Source organism: Amphibalanus amphitrite, unplaced genomic scaffold (assembly GCF_019059575.1).
Source record: "Amphibalanus amphitrite isolate SeventyFive unplaced genomic scaffold, NRLGWU_Aamphi_draft 000394F_arrow, whole genome shotgun sequence".
NCBI lineage: Eukaryota > Metazoa > Arthropoda > Thecostraca > Balanomorpha > Balanidae > Amphibalanus > Amphibalanus amphitrite.
This window is the reverse complement of record NW_024881888.1, coordinates 376,604-395,280: the sequence shown is the minus strand read 5'-3', so window position 1 is coordinate 395,280 and position 18,677 is coordinate 376,604. Positions and strand designations below refer to the sequence as shown.

The following is an 18,677-nucleotide window of genomic DNA, read 5'->3' as shown; positions in this document are numbered from 1 at the left end:
AACCTGTCAGTTACAGAGTTGAGGTGCTGAGCCAAGGGAAACGCCCGACAAAGGCAGCAACAAGCAAGGAAATGACACATTTTATTGCAGGATCGATGGCAGACACCCGAATTGCACGTTTACGTTCGCTACAAACGATGCATAGCAGCCTGCAGCACATAGTGCTGCTAGAACGACCTGAAGAGATCGTGACGTTTGGTATGACATAGCAGCCAGAAGCCCCTCAACAGTGACATTAATGGAGCCCAGGCTGCACAACATCCAAGGACATGCAAGCATAATTCATCGCACAGAACATCAGACAATGAGCAGTTCTCATCCCATCTCCTCAGAAATTGCATAGCAAACAATCGCTGGAGCCTACGGACGAGAGGCCCATCTGCAGTTACCTGAATCTATGGACATCGTCCATACATAATACCGCTTGTATCACATTCAGACATCTCACTGCAGCACGCAGGTCACCTATCACATCCCCCACACACCCCGCTAGCTCTGCTGCACCTGCCACGAGCTGTCCAGGTCCGGGCACTGTTTGCCCAGGATGCACGTGCCGGTGACAGCCGGCCGCGCCAGGTAGGTCTCGGCCACGCGCCGCAGATCGTCCCTGGTGACCGCCTGCAGGCGCGATCGGTGCTCGTCAAACTGATCGTCCGTAATGCCGTGCAGGAAGTGTCGCATGCCGCGCTGGGCGGGCACCACGGGCGCGTCCACGGCCTGGAACACGCCCAGCTTGGCGCCGTCTACCTCCTCCGGGGAGAAATCGCGCTCGCGCGCCACCTGCACGGCGCCGTCGAACACGCGTAGAGTCGCCAGCGAGGAGGGGTCGCGGTAGCTGTAGTAGGACCACAGGCCGGCCGGCGAGGCGACCGCTCCGCCGCCGTACGCGCCGCCCTTCTCGCGGATCTCGCGGTGCAGGTGGCCCAGTGATAGCAGACGCGCCAGTACGCGCAGCGCCGCAAAGTCCGGGTGCGCGTACGGCACGGTGGGCACGCAGCGCGCCGCGTAGTGCACCGGCATCGGCAGCTCGACATAGGTCTGGCAGCCGGCGGGCGCGAACTCGGGCTGCACCCAGCTCTCGGCGCGACCCTCGCCCAGCGCGCGCACCAGCAGCGACTCAAGGCCAGCCAGAGCCGTCGGCAGGCCGGCAGCCGTTCCATTCAGCGCGCACCGCATGCCGTCCTTCATCAGCAGCATCTCGGCCAGCATCTTCAGCTTGGTGACGGTCATGTCGAGCTCGCCGTCGGTGACCAGCTGCCGGACGTAGCGCACCTGGTCCAGGCCCGAGTAGAGCTGGCGCAGCTGGGCCGAGCCCGTCAGGCCGGCCGCCGCCGAGCTCATTGCGTACTGGTGGCCGGCGTGCGGCACGCTGTTGGCCAGCTCGGCGGCGCTCATCTGCAGCTGGCTGCTCAGTCGCTCGCGGTTCTCAAACGTCACGCCCGTGAAGATGTCCTCCCAGAGGCCGAACATGCGCTCGGCGTTCTGTTCGAGGCAGTAGGAGGTGAGGAGCATGCCCTCCTCGTAGCGGCCCGGCTCGCTGGGGTGGTCGGTGACGGTGACGGCGGCGGACAGGCCGCCCGTCCACAGCTGCTGCTGCTGGTCCTGCTGCCGGTAGTCCAGCTGGCCGGCGCCCATGCTGGTCACCAGCCGACAGAAGAGCGGCAGCAGCGGCCGGAAGTAAGCCGGCACACCCGAGGTGTCCACCACCGCGCGGAAGTAGGTGATCCCGTTGGTCGGCTGCTCGGAGACCTGCACCGGTGTCGCCGACACCGTCTCGCGGCGCACCTCGGCGCGGGGCGCGTGCGGCGCGATGTCCCGCCGCACATCCAGCATGGGCAGACTGGAGGCGTCGTCCCCGGCCGCCTGTTTCTCCTGCAGCAGTCGGCCGTCCTCGAGCACCCTCTGCCGGTCGGCGTCCGACAGCGCCGCCACGCGGCCGGCCAGCATGTCCGCCTCCTTCTTCTGCAGCTCCGTCTCCAGCGCCAAGTCCGGCGTCATGACGGTCACCAGCCGGTGGCGGTTGTCGCGCAGCAGGCGCGCCAGCCGCTCCTGCAGCAGGCGCGGGTTGTCGGCCATCTCCCGCCGCAGCCGGGCCAGGTGTGTGTCCAGACTGAGCGCGTCCAGCGGGTCACCGCCGTGGAACCAGGGCGCCACCACCTGCATCACCAGGCCCAGGCCGAAGTGGTTACTCTGGTGTTTGCGGCCGAGCTCCAGCCGGTGCAGCACGGCGTCCACCCGCTCCTGCTCGAAGCCCTTCTCGGCAACTTCGGCCAGCGTTTTGTCGATGATCTCCACCACCTTATCTGTATCGGCGTCGGCTACGCCCTGCAGACCCACCGAGAACACCGTCTCACGACACGAGTTGTCGAACCCGGTCACATGCGGCGTGTAGTCATCGCCGAGACCGGACTCGACCAGCGCCTGGTAGAAGGGCGACGACGGGCCGTCCACCAGCAGCTCCGACAGCACAGTCATCAGCAGCGACTCGTAGCTGTCGGTGACGTCGCCCACCAGTAGGCTGACGGCCACGCTGGCCTGCCGGTCAGTCCGCGGGGACAGAGGGTCGTAGCGGCACTTCAGCTGCTCGCGGCGCGGCGCGTCCCAGCGCGGTTCCAGCGGCACGCGCGTGTCGCTCGCGGCCACCGCCGGCGCACGCGACAGGTACTGCTCGTGGAGAAACTTGAGCCGCGGCTCGAGCGGCAGGTTTCCGTAGGAGAAGATGCGGCAGTTGCGCGGGTGGTAGTGGGTGGCGTGGAACTGCTTCAGCTGCTCCCAGGTCAGCTCGGGGATGTGCAGCGGGTCGCCGCCCGAGCAATGGCGGTACGTGTGAGACGGCAGCAGGGCATTCTGCACGCGCTCGGCAAACACCCGGTGACGGTCCGAGAGGGCGCCCTTCATCTCATTGAACACCACTCCCTTGAACACGATGGGCGAGCTCGGGTCCTCTGGGTTCTCGTGCTCGAGTCGCCAGCCCTCCTGCAGAAAATCGAGCCGTTCCAGGCGCGGCTCGAACACGGCGTCCATGTAGATCGCCAGCAGGTTCATATAATCGGCCTCGTTGCACGTGCTGAACGGGTACATGGTCCAGTCGCTGGCCGTGAACGCGTTCATGAACGTGGCTAGAGACCGGTTCAGCATCTTGAAGAAGGGGTCTCGCGCGGGGAACCGGCGGCTGCCGCAGAGAGTCGTGTGTTCCAGGATGTGCGCCACGCCGCTCGAGTCCTGTGGCGTGGTCGGGAAGCCGATACTGAACACGTTGTCCGGGTCATCGCGAGCCACGTGTAGGTACTGGGCGCCGCTGGTCTGGTGCTCCAGCAGCGCGGCCGAGGCGCTCAGTTCGGGCAGCTCGCGGACCTGGCGCACGCGGAACCCGTGCACGTCCTGGTCCACGGCCGGCAGCTGAGAGAGCGGCCGGCTGAGCGGTCGGCGCCACGCGGCCGCCGCCGACCGACACACGCGCCACAGCATCACGGCGCCGACAGCAGACCAGCGCAGACGGAGGTACCGTGCGGCCGAGACAGGAGTCAGCGGCCGGTCCAGACGTCACCCCGAGCTCTGTAACAAACACACAGCCATCAGCGCAGTCGGTACTCATCGCTCGTCTAGTCAGCGGCACACAATATTATAAGGATGACGTTGGCTGATTTTGGGCATGTTCAGTGACATCGTTATTCGTCAACGACAACATTATGCATTTGAGGCTGCCAGCTGGCTGTTTTACTCATGGCGTGCGGTGATTTTTCATGCACTTGCGTGCCAGTTGAGAGCAAAGGGGGAGAAACAGTGGTCGTTTAAAATAACAAACACAAACAAAAACCAGTTTCAGACTTCAGTCCAGCCCTGTATTGTGTTGATATTTCGGTACATTTAGCTACTCCGATCTAATATCAATGCTCATCGGCCGCGGCTGAAACCGGTTCCCTTTTTTGCTAGTGACAAGTTGCATCTCCACAGTCGAACACGAGCTGCAAGTCCAGCCGGTTTGCTTTGTGAATCTGTCGGGCGGGGCGGTGACCGACTGACCGATAGCGAAAATAAGGGGGGCCTTGTCCCCCATACTCCCTATTCCGACTACAGCCGGTGAGGGGGAGGGCGGGGGAGGGGACGGCGAGGTGTGGCGACTGGCGGAGGCCGGTTTTCGGGGGAGGAGGGGGACAAACGGACCACACCCAGACGCACTGTGGCAGTATAAAACGGCGCAACGGACACAAATGGACATTCAGCAGCGGAGGTAGCAACAGGAGCAGCAGCAGCACAGCGGTAGCTGTACGAGGCCATCATGAAGTGCGCGGTAAGAAACGAAAAATAGGCACCTCACAGCAACCAAACAGGCAACTCTTAAAACTGTCGTCATCTGTCAAAATTCGCTATAGTGGATAATGAACTAAACATATCACATTTGAATGATATGACGGTCCTAATGAATCATACAAAAACTAGGTTGTTGTTCATTGATCATTCTTTACTCTATCACCGATTTCGCACATGTCGAGTATTTCTATGCGCCATGTTGTCAGTTTTGAGATGGCCCGTGTCTGTCTGCCAACCGCCGCCCGCCGTGCAGTCACTGCTCACTGGCCTCCCGTCCCCGCAGATCATCCTGCTGTGCGTTGCGGCCGCCCGCGGTCTCACCATGATGCCGATGACACACGGCCTCCGCAGCACGGCCGTCTCCCTCCGCACCGGGATGCCCATGTCGGTAAGTGGCTGGCAAAGTGCCCTTGGTGCCTCCCAGCAGTGACGCCTCGGCAGGTAGTCGTGAGTGTGACAGCCGAATGAGCTACAGCCCCCTCTTGATGGAGCAAATGTGTCGGCTCTAATCTCCGTGTTTCGATACGAACAGTATTTAACGTGTCATAGCTACCATTGCACACTAAGACGACGCTACTTAAATTTCGATGAATCCCTGAGTCCAGCCTGTTGACCAAAACCATTACATTCACAGTTCCTCCGCAAGAAGCGCGATGTAGACCAGCAGGCTGATGCAGCTACCCTGCTCTACACCACGCCCTACGCCGGCCTGGGATACAGCAGCTTCGGGTACAACTACCCCCTCATCCTCCGCAAGAAGCGCGATGTAGACCAGCAGGCTGACGCGGCTACCCTGCTCTACACCACGCCCTACGCCGGCCTGGGATACAGCAGCTTTGGGTACAACTACCCCCTCATCCTCCGCAAGAAGCGCGACGTTGATCAGCAGGCTGACGCGGCTACCCTGCTCTACACCACGCCCTACGCCGGCCTGGGCTACAGCAGCTTTGGGTACAACTACCCCCTCATCCTCCGCAAGAAGCGCGACGTTGATCAGCAGGCTGACGCGGCTACCCTGCTCTACACCACGCCCTACGCCGGCCTGGGCTACAGCAGCTTTGGGTACAACTACCCCCTCATCCTCCGCAAGAAGCGTGACGTTGACCAGCAGGCTGACGCTGCCACATTCTTCTACTCGCCCATTTCTGCCCTAGGGTACAGCAGCCTAAACTACCCGTTCTATTTCCGCAAGTAAAGCAGCATATGTTGGCCACAAACAAGGAAGTGTCTTCCAGAGGCTGAGATATGGCATCCTTCAATCCACTATTCCAAGACTGCTGAGCAACAGATATGCGCTTTCAGCAAGATCATGCCCGAACTGTATCCTTCAAGTGTTCACAATGATGTAACTATGCTAGTTGACCATGCACTGTGCATTTGAAGATCATTTAGAAAAATAAAAAACATCTGGCAATAACGAATGTGAAAAGTCAGACATAAATATGAGGCACTTTGGAACGTCAAGCCGTCTGAACTGACCTTACTGGCGTACACCACGACCACAAGAGGACTTGGGGGGGGGGGGGGGAAGTTGGCAGCAGGGCACTACAATCACCAAAAGAGCTAGATACTTCATACCAGAGGCTCCATCTACCAGGGGGAGGGGAGTTGTGGGGCATCCGGAACCTTCCTTCCATTGTTACTCCAATATTCCAGATGGGTAACTAGGGGAGACCCGGGAGGTATGGGCCGGTATTGTGAACAGGTAATTTTCTTCCAGTGGCCAGTAGCTAGACCCGGTTTTTCACTCTGTGTACGTGAAATTGCCTTTCGCCTGCAAAGTGTGCCTGATATTAGGCATCTGGGATCAAATGTTTTGTCTCGAGATAACTTTCAATAAATCATGCACTTTTCCGACCCATCAAAATACACCGGGAGGTATGGGCCGTGGCCCGGGAGGTATGGGCCGGTGCCATGTTTCATATTCTTTTCTCGACAATGAAAACAATACTCGTAGAGATGGGATCTACCTTGATCTCTCCTTGAGCCCAGGAACCGCATAAGCGGCCAACAGCTTACTTCATGGAGGTCACTTGGGCAAGTATGTAGGTATTTTGGTAAACTCAATCATGCTCCATGAAATAAGATGAATAATATTTTTCTATTTCGAATGAAATTTATAGTTAAATTTTCGACCTTGCGCGATAAAAATAAAACTTATTGAAGAGGACATTCAATGAACGCATCATTTTATTGATTTAGGATCAACGGGGGTAGGTGGCCCGAACCTCCCGTTAGGACGTCAGGCTCATAATCTTGCAAGAAAGCTTCAAATTGTCTATCAAGTCTTAACCCGCGCCCCGTTGAGGTCTGGCAGGTTCCACGTCCTCCAAAGGGCCCCCGTGGTATCTCCGGAACCAATAGCCGGATCGGAAAAATTCAAACGGCAATCGAAAGAGCTCATCGAAATGCACAAGATAGGATATCGATGACCTTGATATTTGACCTGTGACGTCACAGGGAGGTCAAATAAAGTCAAATCAATTATCAGTCCAATTTGCAATGACGAGAAGTCGGTCATAAAAATGAAATCTAAGTTTTCAAAATGAGTCTGAATATGATGTATATGATAGATCTGATCTGGCATGTGGATAGTCACCTGAGTGGATGATGACCCGTGACGTCACAACAGGGGTCAGCCTCGACCAATCAGAAAACACTTTGGTGAATCGTAAGGAAAGACATGTTAAAGGAAAAGGGCCACCTTCGTGAAATATGAAGATATCGTTGTTTTTCATTTTGACATTATTATTTTTCATTTTCTTTTCAAAACTGGTGCCAGAAGTGCACAATTCGCTAAAAAGTATTTAAAACTATTTAACATATTGGTACTATGTTGATACTCTCTACGGCACCTACTGTATGATGGCATAGCGATGACGTCACACTCAAGCCAATCAGCGTTCAGAAGACAGACTCGTCGGATTGTGTCAGATAAGCTGATTGGTTAAAGCTGAGCTGGTTGGAGCTGATTGGTAAAAAAACCAAAGCCTCGCCGCGGGTGGCTGTATTGTCGGATAAGAACGCATTCCTGGGATAAGGACGCATTCCTGGCGTATTTTCTTTTAAAATTGCCGATAACTACGAATGGAGGCCGAAATCGGCCGTAAGGAGGTAATCAGATAGGTTTTCGGACACGGGCTACAAGATGGCTATCTCAGTTTCAATCCCCATGTTAAAGGTGGCCCTTTTCCTTTAAATTGTGAATATTCGACTCTTTATGAAGGCATGTCATGTATATATGCATCCACAGAAACCTCCTTGACCATTTTTCTTGGACCTATGACGTCACAGGAAGGCCAAATAAGGTCAAATTGTACCGGTTTACAACGAAAAACAATTTTTTACGTAAAAGTGACTTTAGTCACGTAAAGGATCACATTCAGTCAGGAAGAGGTTGATAAGATTCATAAATATTACTCCTGACTGATTTCAAGCACAAATACCGAAAATGTTGTGACGTCATAAGAACAGTCGCTACTTTTTCAGTCATTCAAATGGCTATATCTCAGGCAGTTTTAAAGATATTTTGTTAATTTTTGGCATGTGTGAGGCCAGTAAGGGGTTCTCTAACAAATATTCCGGTATTGGAAAATTTCTCCAAATTTCAAAAAATATCTCAAGAAATCTAAATTTTGAGTTAGAAAATCCCTAGATCTAGATATTTTTATATTTTGGAAATTTCGAGATAGGTAGCCAATTTGTTTGCCATACTTTTTATACCTACGGTCCAATTTTTGAGTCGCTAAGTTAAAACCATGATTTTCTGCGATTTTTCTCCGTGAACAACTTTTTCGACGAAAAATCGCCGAATATCACCTCAGTTTGACCTCTATAGCTCGTGACCTGAGATGACCTGGGACCTAATTCTTTTCAGGGATTGTGTAAAATTAATGTCCGGAGAGGTACTGAATGTTTCAAGTCGAAATTCGCAGCCGTTTCTGAGTTAGCTCCGAAAAATTACAGGGGGGCCGGGGGGGCCTTGGCCCCCCAACGGGTCGCGGATTAATTTGCATGCTTGCAATTGCAACTCTATCTTAGAGATGGTCTGACATCAAAAACGAGCCTGGTTCAATTCATCACAAATTTTACGTATGTACTGTATTTTACCCGAAGAGGGCAAAAACGCTTTATTACCGCTCATTGCCAAAGAAGACTGAGGAAGACTTTGGAAATCACGTGGGTTGTATGACGGAATGGCTGCTACCAGTTTACCTGGTCAAATGAGTAAAAATATACACTTCTTCAAAACTGCGATGGCCCTTACCTCCAAGGGGCCCATAACTCCCGGGTCTCCCCTATAGCTTTTGTAATATTGAGTGAAAATAAGTACTGATTTTCACATAAGTTTCATTTTAAGTTTCAAATAAGTTTCATTTTCAAATAAGATTAGAGATTTCCTGGATCGGCAACTCTCCGTCGGCGCCTTTGATGTAAGCGACCACGGCTGGCCACCTAGCGGCGGAGTGGTGAAGCTTGGTGAGATAGGACGGCGGAGGGTTGGGCGCTAATCCCTGTGGTAAACTGCGGGCCAAGATCAATCGAATTTAGGGATTGAACGGCTGGGTGCGGTGCGTTAAAACGAAGTTATGGTGTCGGGAACGTCCAGTAAGTCCATATTTGTCCTCAACGAAGTAATCGGACCATTGGGGTAAGACATTTTGTCTCGGCAGAGGACGTGCATGCCCAGTCGCCAAGCTCTTATGCCGGCGTAAAATGCACGCATCACCATCTTTTGATAACACACTGTTCAATCTTTTCCATCCTCAGGATAGTCAAATCCTTTTCCTCCACGCCTCAACCCCCTGATCCGGGCTGGACGGGCAACTTTATCCCATGCGGGCAGCTCCGCCAGAGCACACCCGTAACCGGGTGCAGAGTACGGGGACCCGCAGTTGCTACTGTACAGTGTACAGCGACCCTGAGTAAATTGTCTCAGCACCCTCACAGTGAACAAAGATAAGCTGTCAGAGGGCACGCACAGAAAACCTCAGCTGCTCTTGTATAGGGACCGGCAGTCGATATCAATATTATCGGTTGTTACTGGACAGGACAGACGGCTAGAGTTGGGGTTCGTGTACAGTAGCAACTGCGGGTCCCCGTACCTACTTGGGAGGCTGGTCGGCCCGTCCATTCGGACGGGCTCAGCCCCGGCGGGCGGCGACTCACTAAGTCCTAAGAGTGCCTGCCAAGACCAATGTCTCCCCTAATTCTAATCATCATAGGCGGTGGAACGGGGGGGGGGAGTACCGTACCCCCTTTGATTTTGGCATTTTAACATTAGCCCCATGGGCGTTGCATGGAAAGAATGGGATCAAAAGTCGGCAGTTCCCCTTAATTGAAGTTGTCCCACCGCCACTGCCTATCATCGTTCCGGCTCTGAAATGGTCTCGTCAGACCGAAAGGGCCTAACCCAACAAAACAAACAAAGAAACAAATCACTTCGCTATAAAATAATCTCGGAGCCGCAATTTCGGCACTAACGGGCTCTTCTTACTTCAGCACGTCAAATGCTATATTCTTTGCTTGGTGGATGGATACCTAAGGTCAACTCGAGTGTGGACCTCAGGTCAAGGCCAGTCAGCTCAAAGTCACTAAGGTCACGAAGTTGGTTGAAGGAGGTTGTATTGCATACCTATTATTCGATTCAATGGTCTTCCTGAGTCCATTGATGGCTTTTGCGACTCGCTAACTCGATTTGATGAGATCATTTCCGGCACCAAAATAACAGTTGCCATAGTTCCCCGCAATGACAATAGTGGCTTATAATGGTGAGGTCATGTTAGCGACCTGGCCTCAGGTGCCCTTTAAGAAAAATCCAATATATACAAGTAAAGAGGTCTTGGGAGCAGGGCTGCGGAGTCCGGAGTCGACAGTTCTGACCGGGGCCGGAGTCGGAGTCGATTTTGCGAACCGGAGTCTAGCCGCCGAAAATCCATCGACTCCGCAGACCTGGCAAGGCTGCAGAGTCGGAGTCGAAGTTGAAGTCGGTCGGAGTCGACAGATCTGCCCGGAGTGGGAGTAGAAGTGGGAGTCGGAGTCATCGAAAATTCATCGACTCTGCGGCCCTGCTAAGTTTCATCTTCCAGTGAAAATCGTCTGGCACTGAGGGCGTTGCGAAGTTGCAGCATTGAACTATTTTAGGACCGTGCAGAACGGCAGAGGTTTACGTATGACGTCATAGGTCAGTGATCTGACCCGACCTGAAAATGTGGTTGATTTCACAAGATCCGGCTTGAATCAAAGGCCTGGTGTTCCAAGTTTCAGCTCTTTATCCCCAGCGCCATACGATCAATCGCGAAAAAAACCGTCAGGGTGGGGCGACGCCTGAGTGACCCGCCCCCCTCCCCGTCGGCCCCTCCCCGTGTTAAAGTTAAATCCTTCTCAACTCATAAAGAGTATGAAAAACAGTGCCGTTATCCTTTATCAGTTGAACTTCGAAGATAAACTGCTCAAAAACCACCCAACCACCTCGTCCCATCATTGGAACGCATAGCCGCCAAACACCGGCGTCCTATCTGGAGTTGGCGCATGCGCACTGCGATATTTGGTCGCGAATCGAGGGAGAGTTGCCAATCCAGTAAATACTTCATCCATGATGGCACCTACGCACTTGGAATGAGTTGACTGTCATAGCTGCATGCAAGCAGAGTTTTGGAGTTTGAGTCAAAGTTGGAGACTGGAGTCACCTGGAGTGGTGGCAGAGTGTGAAATCTGGGCGCTGCTCAACGGCACCGCAAACTGCTGGGTGCTGAGTGCGGTGTGTGCAACAGGCGTGGGGGTAGGGGATGGATGGTCGGTACGACGGCACAATTCATCCCGACCGGTCCCGACCGACCACAGCAGTCGCTGTGTGCGTGCGGTGACGGAATGATGACGTAGGGACGCAGTGGGTGGAGCTTGGAGCCTGTATGGTCCTACCTCACACAGGGCCCGTGAACAGCCCACTGAGTTGTCAAAGCTGCCTCAAGTATCAGCCCAGGAATCAGGTGTATTAGAATGGGTCAAAAATTGGCCAAGAGGTTGAAAAACCTAACACTTATCATATTCACATATTTTAAAAAATATTTCTGTGTTGGTTCTGAATAAATAAAAAATGCCTTTGACTTTACACCTGACACCATAGTTCGGTCCCAGTCCTTCCCATCTAAGTATAATTTGACTCCCTGAGGCTCGAACAGAAAAACATTCTTTGAAGTAGGAAGGCAGGTGTCATACTTCCCCGTAAAGTGCTGAAGGCAGTGTGATAGGCTGTGGCCATGAGACAGCTGCCAGATTATGATGTCACAAAGCACAAAGGTATCATCAACACAGTGATTTCAATGAGAGGAACCTGCCTAGTGGAGGCTGGAGCAGGAGGATCATAAGTGATAACTGATACGTAGGTACAGATTTTCAGTGTCCCAAAATGTGGTGATTTGGGTGGGAAACTTCAAACTACATCCAAATAAAAATCATTTTTCACTCTCATCTCTAATTTCTAAGAACACTTCTCCACTCCCAATTTTACCAACAAAAACTTTTGCATGGAATCTCTTTTTACATCTTACATTTTACCACACTTGTACATAAATTTATGCCATTGATCCCTTTTCACTCTTTTTGGGCCTTATCTGTAATTTGACTGGCAATTTTCCACTCTTATCCCCATTTTTGGAGAGGAACTTCCCCTCTGACACCTAAGCCCAAACACAATTTTGGGACACTGCGGATTTTGAGCTGTCAAGATTGAGATCACGGTTTTGAGTCCCACTACCCTGCCCTACCCTGAGTTACCCTGTCCATTTTCAGGGTAAATGGACTATATCAACAATTTTCACATGTCATAAAGCAGGTGTCCCACTTGTTTTGGCAGCCAAGGAGAGGTGCCATACCCAGAGATGCTTCTTTCTAACCAAACAAAAAACATTAACTAACCAATCATAACCTAACTTATATCCTATAACCTACAACCTAAAATATTTACTAAGTATATTTAGTAATTTTAGTAGCAACCAACAAACCTACAACCTACATCTGAGTATACCTATCTAGCGGCAGCATCTCTCCTTGGTTGCAAAAACGAAAGCGCGCCGCCACCAAATTTTCTAGGCTGATTACCAAACTGTTGCTATTAAAGTGTGATTTTTATTCAATTTTGAGCCCACAGCAGTGTTTTATGGCAACACTGCCAGCCACTGCCAGCACATTTTGCGAGCTGACATCATACTTGTGGTAATGTTGGAGCTTGGAGTTATGGGCTTGTTGATGCTTCTATGGAAACCCAAATTGCCACGTAACTATGCTGGCAGCACGTTGGCAGCATTGGTGAAACACAGCCCAGGGTACAAAAGCAGATTTCACCTGTAGCTTTTGGTGGAATCTGAAAACAGAGGGCCGAAGGGCATACTTGATTACCAACAAATACCGAATAAGTATCAGAAATGAAATCAGGTCTTAGAATATCTTGTGCATGGCTTTTATTTATCCTGATCCGTCTGTTTTGCGGACCTGAAGTAAATAAATACCGAAATTCTTTACCTTTAAATGCCTTGAATATAAGGAATGTCGAGTGACAATTTCAATAGCATTGATCAAAGCGCCCCAGGCGATTTTTTTCATGGTTTTCAGATTCTACCGCAAGTGATTTGGATTGCTTTATCACGATCCTATCATAGTCCAACAATTTTTCATCACGCAAGCCTGTCCCCACTTAAGTTACAATACAATCACCTGTCTTGGGCATTAAATTAGCATAAATTGGCACCCACCTTCCAACAACTCTCCTCCCCGAGAATGAGAAGAAGCAGCCGACAAGTGCAATGTGCGCGTCGGAAATGTAACAACATTTGCAGAAAAGATGCTGTTCGGTTGTCGCTTTTTATCAGCACACTGCCAGTTTCACCATATAAGGAAGATCCATATGGGCAAATCTTGGCCTCTCATTGGTCAGCCAAGCACAGCACTTGAGCTTGACCAATGATAAGCCAAGTAACAGCAACAGCGGGCTGCCAGCAGCTGATAGAAAACAAAAAGGGCAGTGCTAAGATGTCCGTCAGTCTGGCAGTAGCTTCATATTTGCGAATAATAATAATAATAATAACATGGATTACCTACTACCTGGATCGGCAACTCCGCGGAGTTCCCATTGTATTGCGCGACCGCCCGAAAGTGCTGCCACCTATCGAGCAGACTGATCCCTGCTAAGGACAGCCCGCCGCCGCCGCCCAGTCAGGCAGCGGCCGATACCAGCGAAGTCCGAAAATGACCGGCAAGTTACATGGCCTGAACCAGCCGCGGCTATGTTTGGCATAGGCCAACAGTGTCGGGTTCCGGAAGAGCGGTCCAGGGCGGTTCCATAGACTATGTATCGTTTTGGAAAGAATGGTGTGGTGGGTCGTTTACCGAGCGCGACTGGCCGATTTTACCTCAGCACGTCGTATTGTTAGCTCTCATGGCCAGGCCAGGCGCCTTCTGCCAGCTGCCTGAAAATACCTTCGATCAAACGACTTTGTCTATCACTCGGGTTGCCCCTGATCAGCTTGAGCATTCCAACTCAGTCGTCGGTAGACCGCAGAGGAAATGTGCCGTCCGCCGTGAAACATCCAAATCATTGCTACAGCCATTTTGACTGACTTATAAAGATCAAGACAAATGCTGTCATATCGATTAACGAATATCTGCACCACTGACAATTTCTATCAAGAAGCATTCCAGGATTATAAGCTTACCATACACCGTTTCGTTAAAAAACTGTTTCCATATTGAACTTATATTTGCCGTCGCATGAGCGAATTGCCTACTGAGTACAGGCTGAAACCGATTCTTTCCGCAGTCAGAAATCATGTGCGAGACCGAGAGCCTATTCAAATAAACCCCGGTCGCACTCGCATCCATAACACGCACCTCCTTGCGTGCGATTGATGCTATTGCAACTTAATGGATTTGAATAGGTTCTCGTGTGCGATTTCCTGACTGTGGAAATAGTCTGTCTCGGCCTGAAGTTCAGAATTTAACACAGGTTCAATGACAACTAAGGTGAACGATGACACACAATGTATACAATGCATATTATTGCATAGACTGATAGGTAGGTTTCGAGAAACGACGTGCCACATGCCTACTAAACGGTGTCGTAGCACCAAGCTGGTTTCCAATTCACACCTACCACCAGAGTATATCGGGAATAAATGCAAACACGGTGCACACGAACGCATTATCCGCTCAATGGGTATGCCCGTAGTGGGTATGTTAGTCAGTTACAAACGCTGTAATACCTTAAACATTTTCGGCCGAGCCAGTTCACAGTTCACACCACGGCTGCCTGCTGCCGTCACGTCACACGTGTCCGCAGTGGGCGTGCACCTGCGAGTGCGTGCATCATAATTCACATCACAAATCACAGGATGCCAATTCAAGTCAGCACACCGTGGAAACTGAACCCATCTCTTTGATCTGAAACGAAGAGTGAGAGAGGGAAATTAGATACCTGAGCATACCGTAATGAAATGGAGAGTGAGGGCATTCCAAGGCAAACTGTTTCCCCACAACATCACAAAAAGTATTTTACATTGCGATGATGTTGGCAAAAAATAAAATAAATAATACCATTGACAAGATACTCCCAAACAAAAGTACCCAAAAGCTTAACATCTTATCTGCTAGGCTTACATAGTTTAAAATGGCTTTATCTTACTTAAATCTATCTGCTATCTACACACAGTTTGGCTAGCACTCGTTCTAAAAAGGTGATTGTTATATATCATTACGGAGCGAGCGAAGCGAGCGGAGTCTTACGTAGAATAACGGAAATTTCTGAGTATGAGCGGCCGGCCGGCCGGCCGGCCGGCCGTGCGGACGCTTTTGCGAGGCTTATATCTCAGCAACCACTTGACCGATTTACATGCGGTAATTTTTGTAGGGTAGCTTCATTCCTTCTACCAAGTATTGGACTATTCCCGATGCATGTGGGTGACCCCTTATGCACGTGCCACGTGCAAAACGAAGAGGTGTCACTTTTCTAATTGTTGCAATATCTCGGTAACAACTTGGCCGATTGCGCTGAAAGTTGGCATGTAGGTAGGCACCCACTAGGCACTGCATATCCATGTGCCAGAGTTGGGGTGCTGCTGCACGTGCGCACGTGCAGGGGTCGATTCCAGATCTCGAGAACGGCTGGACCGATTGCGCTCAAATTTGGTACACGGTTAGGGACCGGTTAGTAGGGTGCCGTGCAAAAGTCAGTTGGGACCCATGTTGCACGTGCGCACGTGCAGGACGCCGCTTCCAGATCTCGATAACGGCTGAGCCGATTGTGCTCAAATTTGGCACATCGCTAGAGACCGGTTAGTAGGGTGCAGTGCACAAGTCAGTTGGAGGTACCCCCTCGAAATTTCGCACGTGCAAGGCCCACCCTCTCGCTCGCTCCGTTAGTCGCCCCAAAAGGCGTTATACTGGTTCAATAGAGGGAAACTCACAAACTTCTTCGTACTACTCTGGACCTTTTGGCTTTGAGAAAAGAAGGAAGCTGATGTCAGGGACCAGGGTCGGCACTCTTTTGTCATTTGTGGTTGACAATGGCACTGGCTGCCATTAGGCTTTCTTTTTACTGTCAAATGGTTCAGTTTCTCAGGCTGAGAACATGATTTATTTAAATGTGTTTTTTTATTCAATATCATTCAACTATTTATGAAATCAGGGCATTGGCAAGCAGGTTATAAAAATTAGCTGAAATGACATGATGCCAGTCAACTGCTCCTGAAGTGTGTTGCACTCTAGTCAGCCGTTCAGAGAAATACGTAGGAAACTGATATGGGTGAGCAGTGAGTCTGAACAGTGAGCAGTTGACCAATTTATAGGTAGGTATTGGCACTACACAATATAAAACATAAACCATTTTCAATAGTTGAACAAATATTGAGTTAAGAAATAATGGCACACTAACTGATTTTGCTAAACTAAAAACTTAACAAAAACTTAAGCAATTCACAACTAACAATGCATCATCCACCACCTATCATGCGCTGCCAAGACCGAAATTGTATCACAAGCAAAACCATGGCTATATCAGCGGCATGTATAAGCTTGAGATATGATGTGTCAAACATATAACAAACATATAAAAACATAAAATTAAACATATAAATAAGTGATTAACCATTCAATTACGGAAATTATACGATTTTTAACGACATATGGCGAGAAGCAATGTGCGCCAGTATCGTCAACAGCCGCTCTTTACAGTCATATTTTAGGCCACTCAGACCCTCCAACCACAAAAAAACCTTACCAATCTTACCTTGCCATCTTCCTCCATCTTCTGAAACCTTCCAATCTGCTCCAAAGGGGCTTAACTTTTCAAAAAACAAGGCAAACGATCCTACGACGCGACGCCGACCATTGTTTTGAATAGCACCCGCTCCCCCGCGTCCTTAGCGCTCGACACCACTGCCACCTAGCGGTGGTCACAAACATCGAGAAGTTGCCGATCCAGGTACTACTTCATCCATGATAATAATAATAATAATGCCATTTATTTCACACCATCATTGGTGCATACAGGAAGTTCCAGTGACAGCTAACACAATCATTACATCCATACATACACACACACATACACACACATCAAGATATTCATATTCAGAACGTTAAAATCAGTGCAAGCACGCACGTCGATCAAGAGGAAGCTCGTCTCAGCTTTTTTTGTGTATTGTGTATTGTGTATTGAAATATACCGTCCACAGGTGCACCCCATTTACAGACGGAGTCACAAGCATAAATATACGCCACATTTTCACACACCTACCTATGTCTAACTAACACATGTATAAATAAGGTTACAGACTCGATACGAATGCCTTCACCTGACTTCTAAACGCCGCCCGGGATCCGAACAGGTCAGCAGTGGGCCGTTTCTCACATAGACTGTTCACAGCTCGTGGCAAGCGACAGAACAAACCGTTTCTGATTGTGTCAACCCTTGCTGCAGGCACGTACAGCACAGGCTTGGAACGAGTTCGCGATGGTACAGCGAGTGAAAACATCGCAAGAATGTCACCGGAGTCGATCCTGCCGGTGAACACGTTCTGCACGAAGTTCAAGTCATTCAGAACAAGCCGCTGGTCAATTCGCAAGACACCAAAATGACGAAGCAGATCAGTATAGTCAAGAGAAGCACATGGACTGTTTGAATGCCTGCCCAACCACATCAGGAACTTGTGTTGGATACGCTCCAATCTCGCAATATGAGTTTTTGCTGCTCCGCCCCATATCACGCAACCGAATTCCATGATTGCACGAATGTGGGCATTGAAACCTGTCATTATAGGTCCTGGCGGTAGCCTACGGCCGGCGGGAGCTCGATAATTTTCATTTCATTTAGTTGAGTAGGTGCTTCGGCCCTTACAGGCCATTGCGCACCGTGTGTGTTCATATTATATTAGAAGTAGAGAGAGAAAGAGTGAATCAAAATAAGATGACCAGCCTACAATCGATGGAGTAGACCTATTTGAACGAGAAAAGAGAAGAGAAGTTGAAGTAACCCAGGATGATCGTCGCCTAAGACAACGTGTAATGACAATGTGATATCATGTGCTCGACAGTAATCTTGTATGTGTTGACGTTATGTGATATATTTCCTACAATCTAGCAAGATGTGTTTGATGTCCAATACTACTCTGCATTGATGGCAAGTAGGTCTTGGTTGGTGAGCAAATATAAAGTTATGAGTGAGATGGGTGTGTCCGATGCGCATCCTTGTTAATACTTTTTCTTCTTTTCTGGAATGACGATTTGATGATGACCAATTACGTATGAGTGGCTTAATTCTATGTAATTGTGTACCAGCTCCGTCTATGTCCCAAAGGCGTTGCCAGTAACTGTAGCAATGGTACGTAATGGAGGCACGAATGGAACAGTAGTCATATGGAGTCTCAGTTATGTGTTGCAGTGTTAGGGCCTGCTTGGCAAAGCGGTCTGCTGTCTCATTGCCGCTAATTCCACTATGTCCAGGCACCCATAAAAATCTAATTTCGGCTTCTCTCTCGATGAGTTGTTGATGTATATCCAGTATTTTTAGGTGTATGTGCTGTGTGATATCTGGTCGTTGAAGACTTAATATTGCTGACTTTGAGTCAGAGCAAATACATGCTTTTTGAATATTGTGCTGCTTAATAAGCTGAAGAGCATGGGATATTCCGTACAACTCTGCATAGTGTACGGTTAAATCGTTCTGTAGTCTCAACTTTGTTTCTGGAAGTGTGGAAGCAAAAATGCCGACGCCGACCGTGTTGTTTAACTTGGAGCCGTCCGTAAAAACAAATTGGAAGTGAGGAAAAGCCGCCTGGTACTCGAGAAATGTTTGCTGTATCTCATCTGCAGAAAAGGTG

General features: G+C 50.2%; 2 protein-coding genes and 1 long non-coding RNA gene across 8 annotated transcripts; 1 reads left to right on the top strand and 2 right to left on the bottom strand.

Annotated features, from left to right (window-relative positions):
• Positions 1 to 61: 61 nt before the first annotated feature.
• LOC122390390 (presequence protease, mitochondrial-like) lies at positions 62 to 13,109 on the bottom strand. 5 transcript variants are annotated; one of them, XM_043383291.1, is made up of 4 exons: positions 13,062 to 13,082; positions 12,655 to 12,673; positions 11,578 to 11,579; positions 62 to 3,555 (listed from the first exon to the last, which is right to left on the bottom strand). In XM_043383291.1, the coding sequence occupies exon 4, from the start codon at positions 3,466 to 3,468 to the stop codon at positions 490 to 492; it is 2,979 nt and encodes a 992-aa protein (XP_043239226.1). In that variant the 5' UTR covers positions 3,469 to 3,555; positions 11,578 to 11,579; positions 12,655 to 12,673; positions 13,062 to 13,082; the 3' UTR covers positions 62 to 489. The 5 variants fall into 5 exon arrangements, with proteins under 5 accessions (XP_043239226.1, XP_043239227.1, XP_043239224.1 ...); XM_043383293.1 differs by lacking the exons at positions 12,655 to 12,673; positions 13,062 to 13,082 and adding an exon at positions 12,832 to 12,999 and having other exon boundaries at positions 496 to 686; positions 1,106 to 3,555; XM_043383292.1 differs by lacking the exon at positions 11,578 to 11,579 and having other exon boundaries at positions 13,062 to 13,077.
• LOC122390391 lies at positions 3,960 to 5,725 on the top strand. 2 transcript variants are annotated; one of them, XM_043383294.1, is made up of 3 exons: positions 3,960 to 4,291; positions 4,595 to 4,699; positions 4,946 to 5,725. In XM_043383294.1, exons 1-3 carry the CDS (start codon positions 4,280 to 4,282, stop codon positions 5,504 to 5,506), a joined length of 678 nt encoding a protein of 225 aa, XP_043239229.1. In that variant the 5' UTR covers positions 3,960 to 4,279; the 3' UTR covers positions 5,507 to 5,725. The 2 variants fall into 2 exon arrangements, with proteins under 2 accessions (XP_043239229.1, XP_043239230.1); XM_043383295.1 differs by having other exon boundaries at positions 4,134 to 4,291; positions 5,057 to 5,725.
• Positions 13,110 to 14,046: 937 nt separating the features above from the next.
• On the bottom strand, positions 14,047 to 16,761 carry LOC122390373. Its single transcript, XR_006258139.1, has 2 exons — positions 16,589 to 16,761; positions 14,047 to 14,745 (listed from the first exon to the last, which is right to left on the bottom strand). It is a non-coding gene; the product is annotated as an uncharacterized LOC122390373 (long non-coding RNA).
• Positions 16,762 to 18,677: the final 1,916 nt, after the last annotated feature.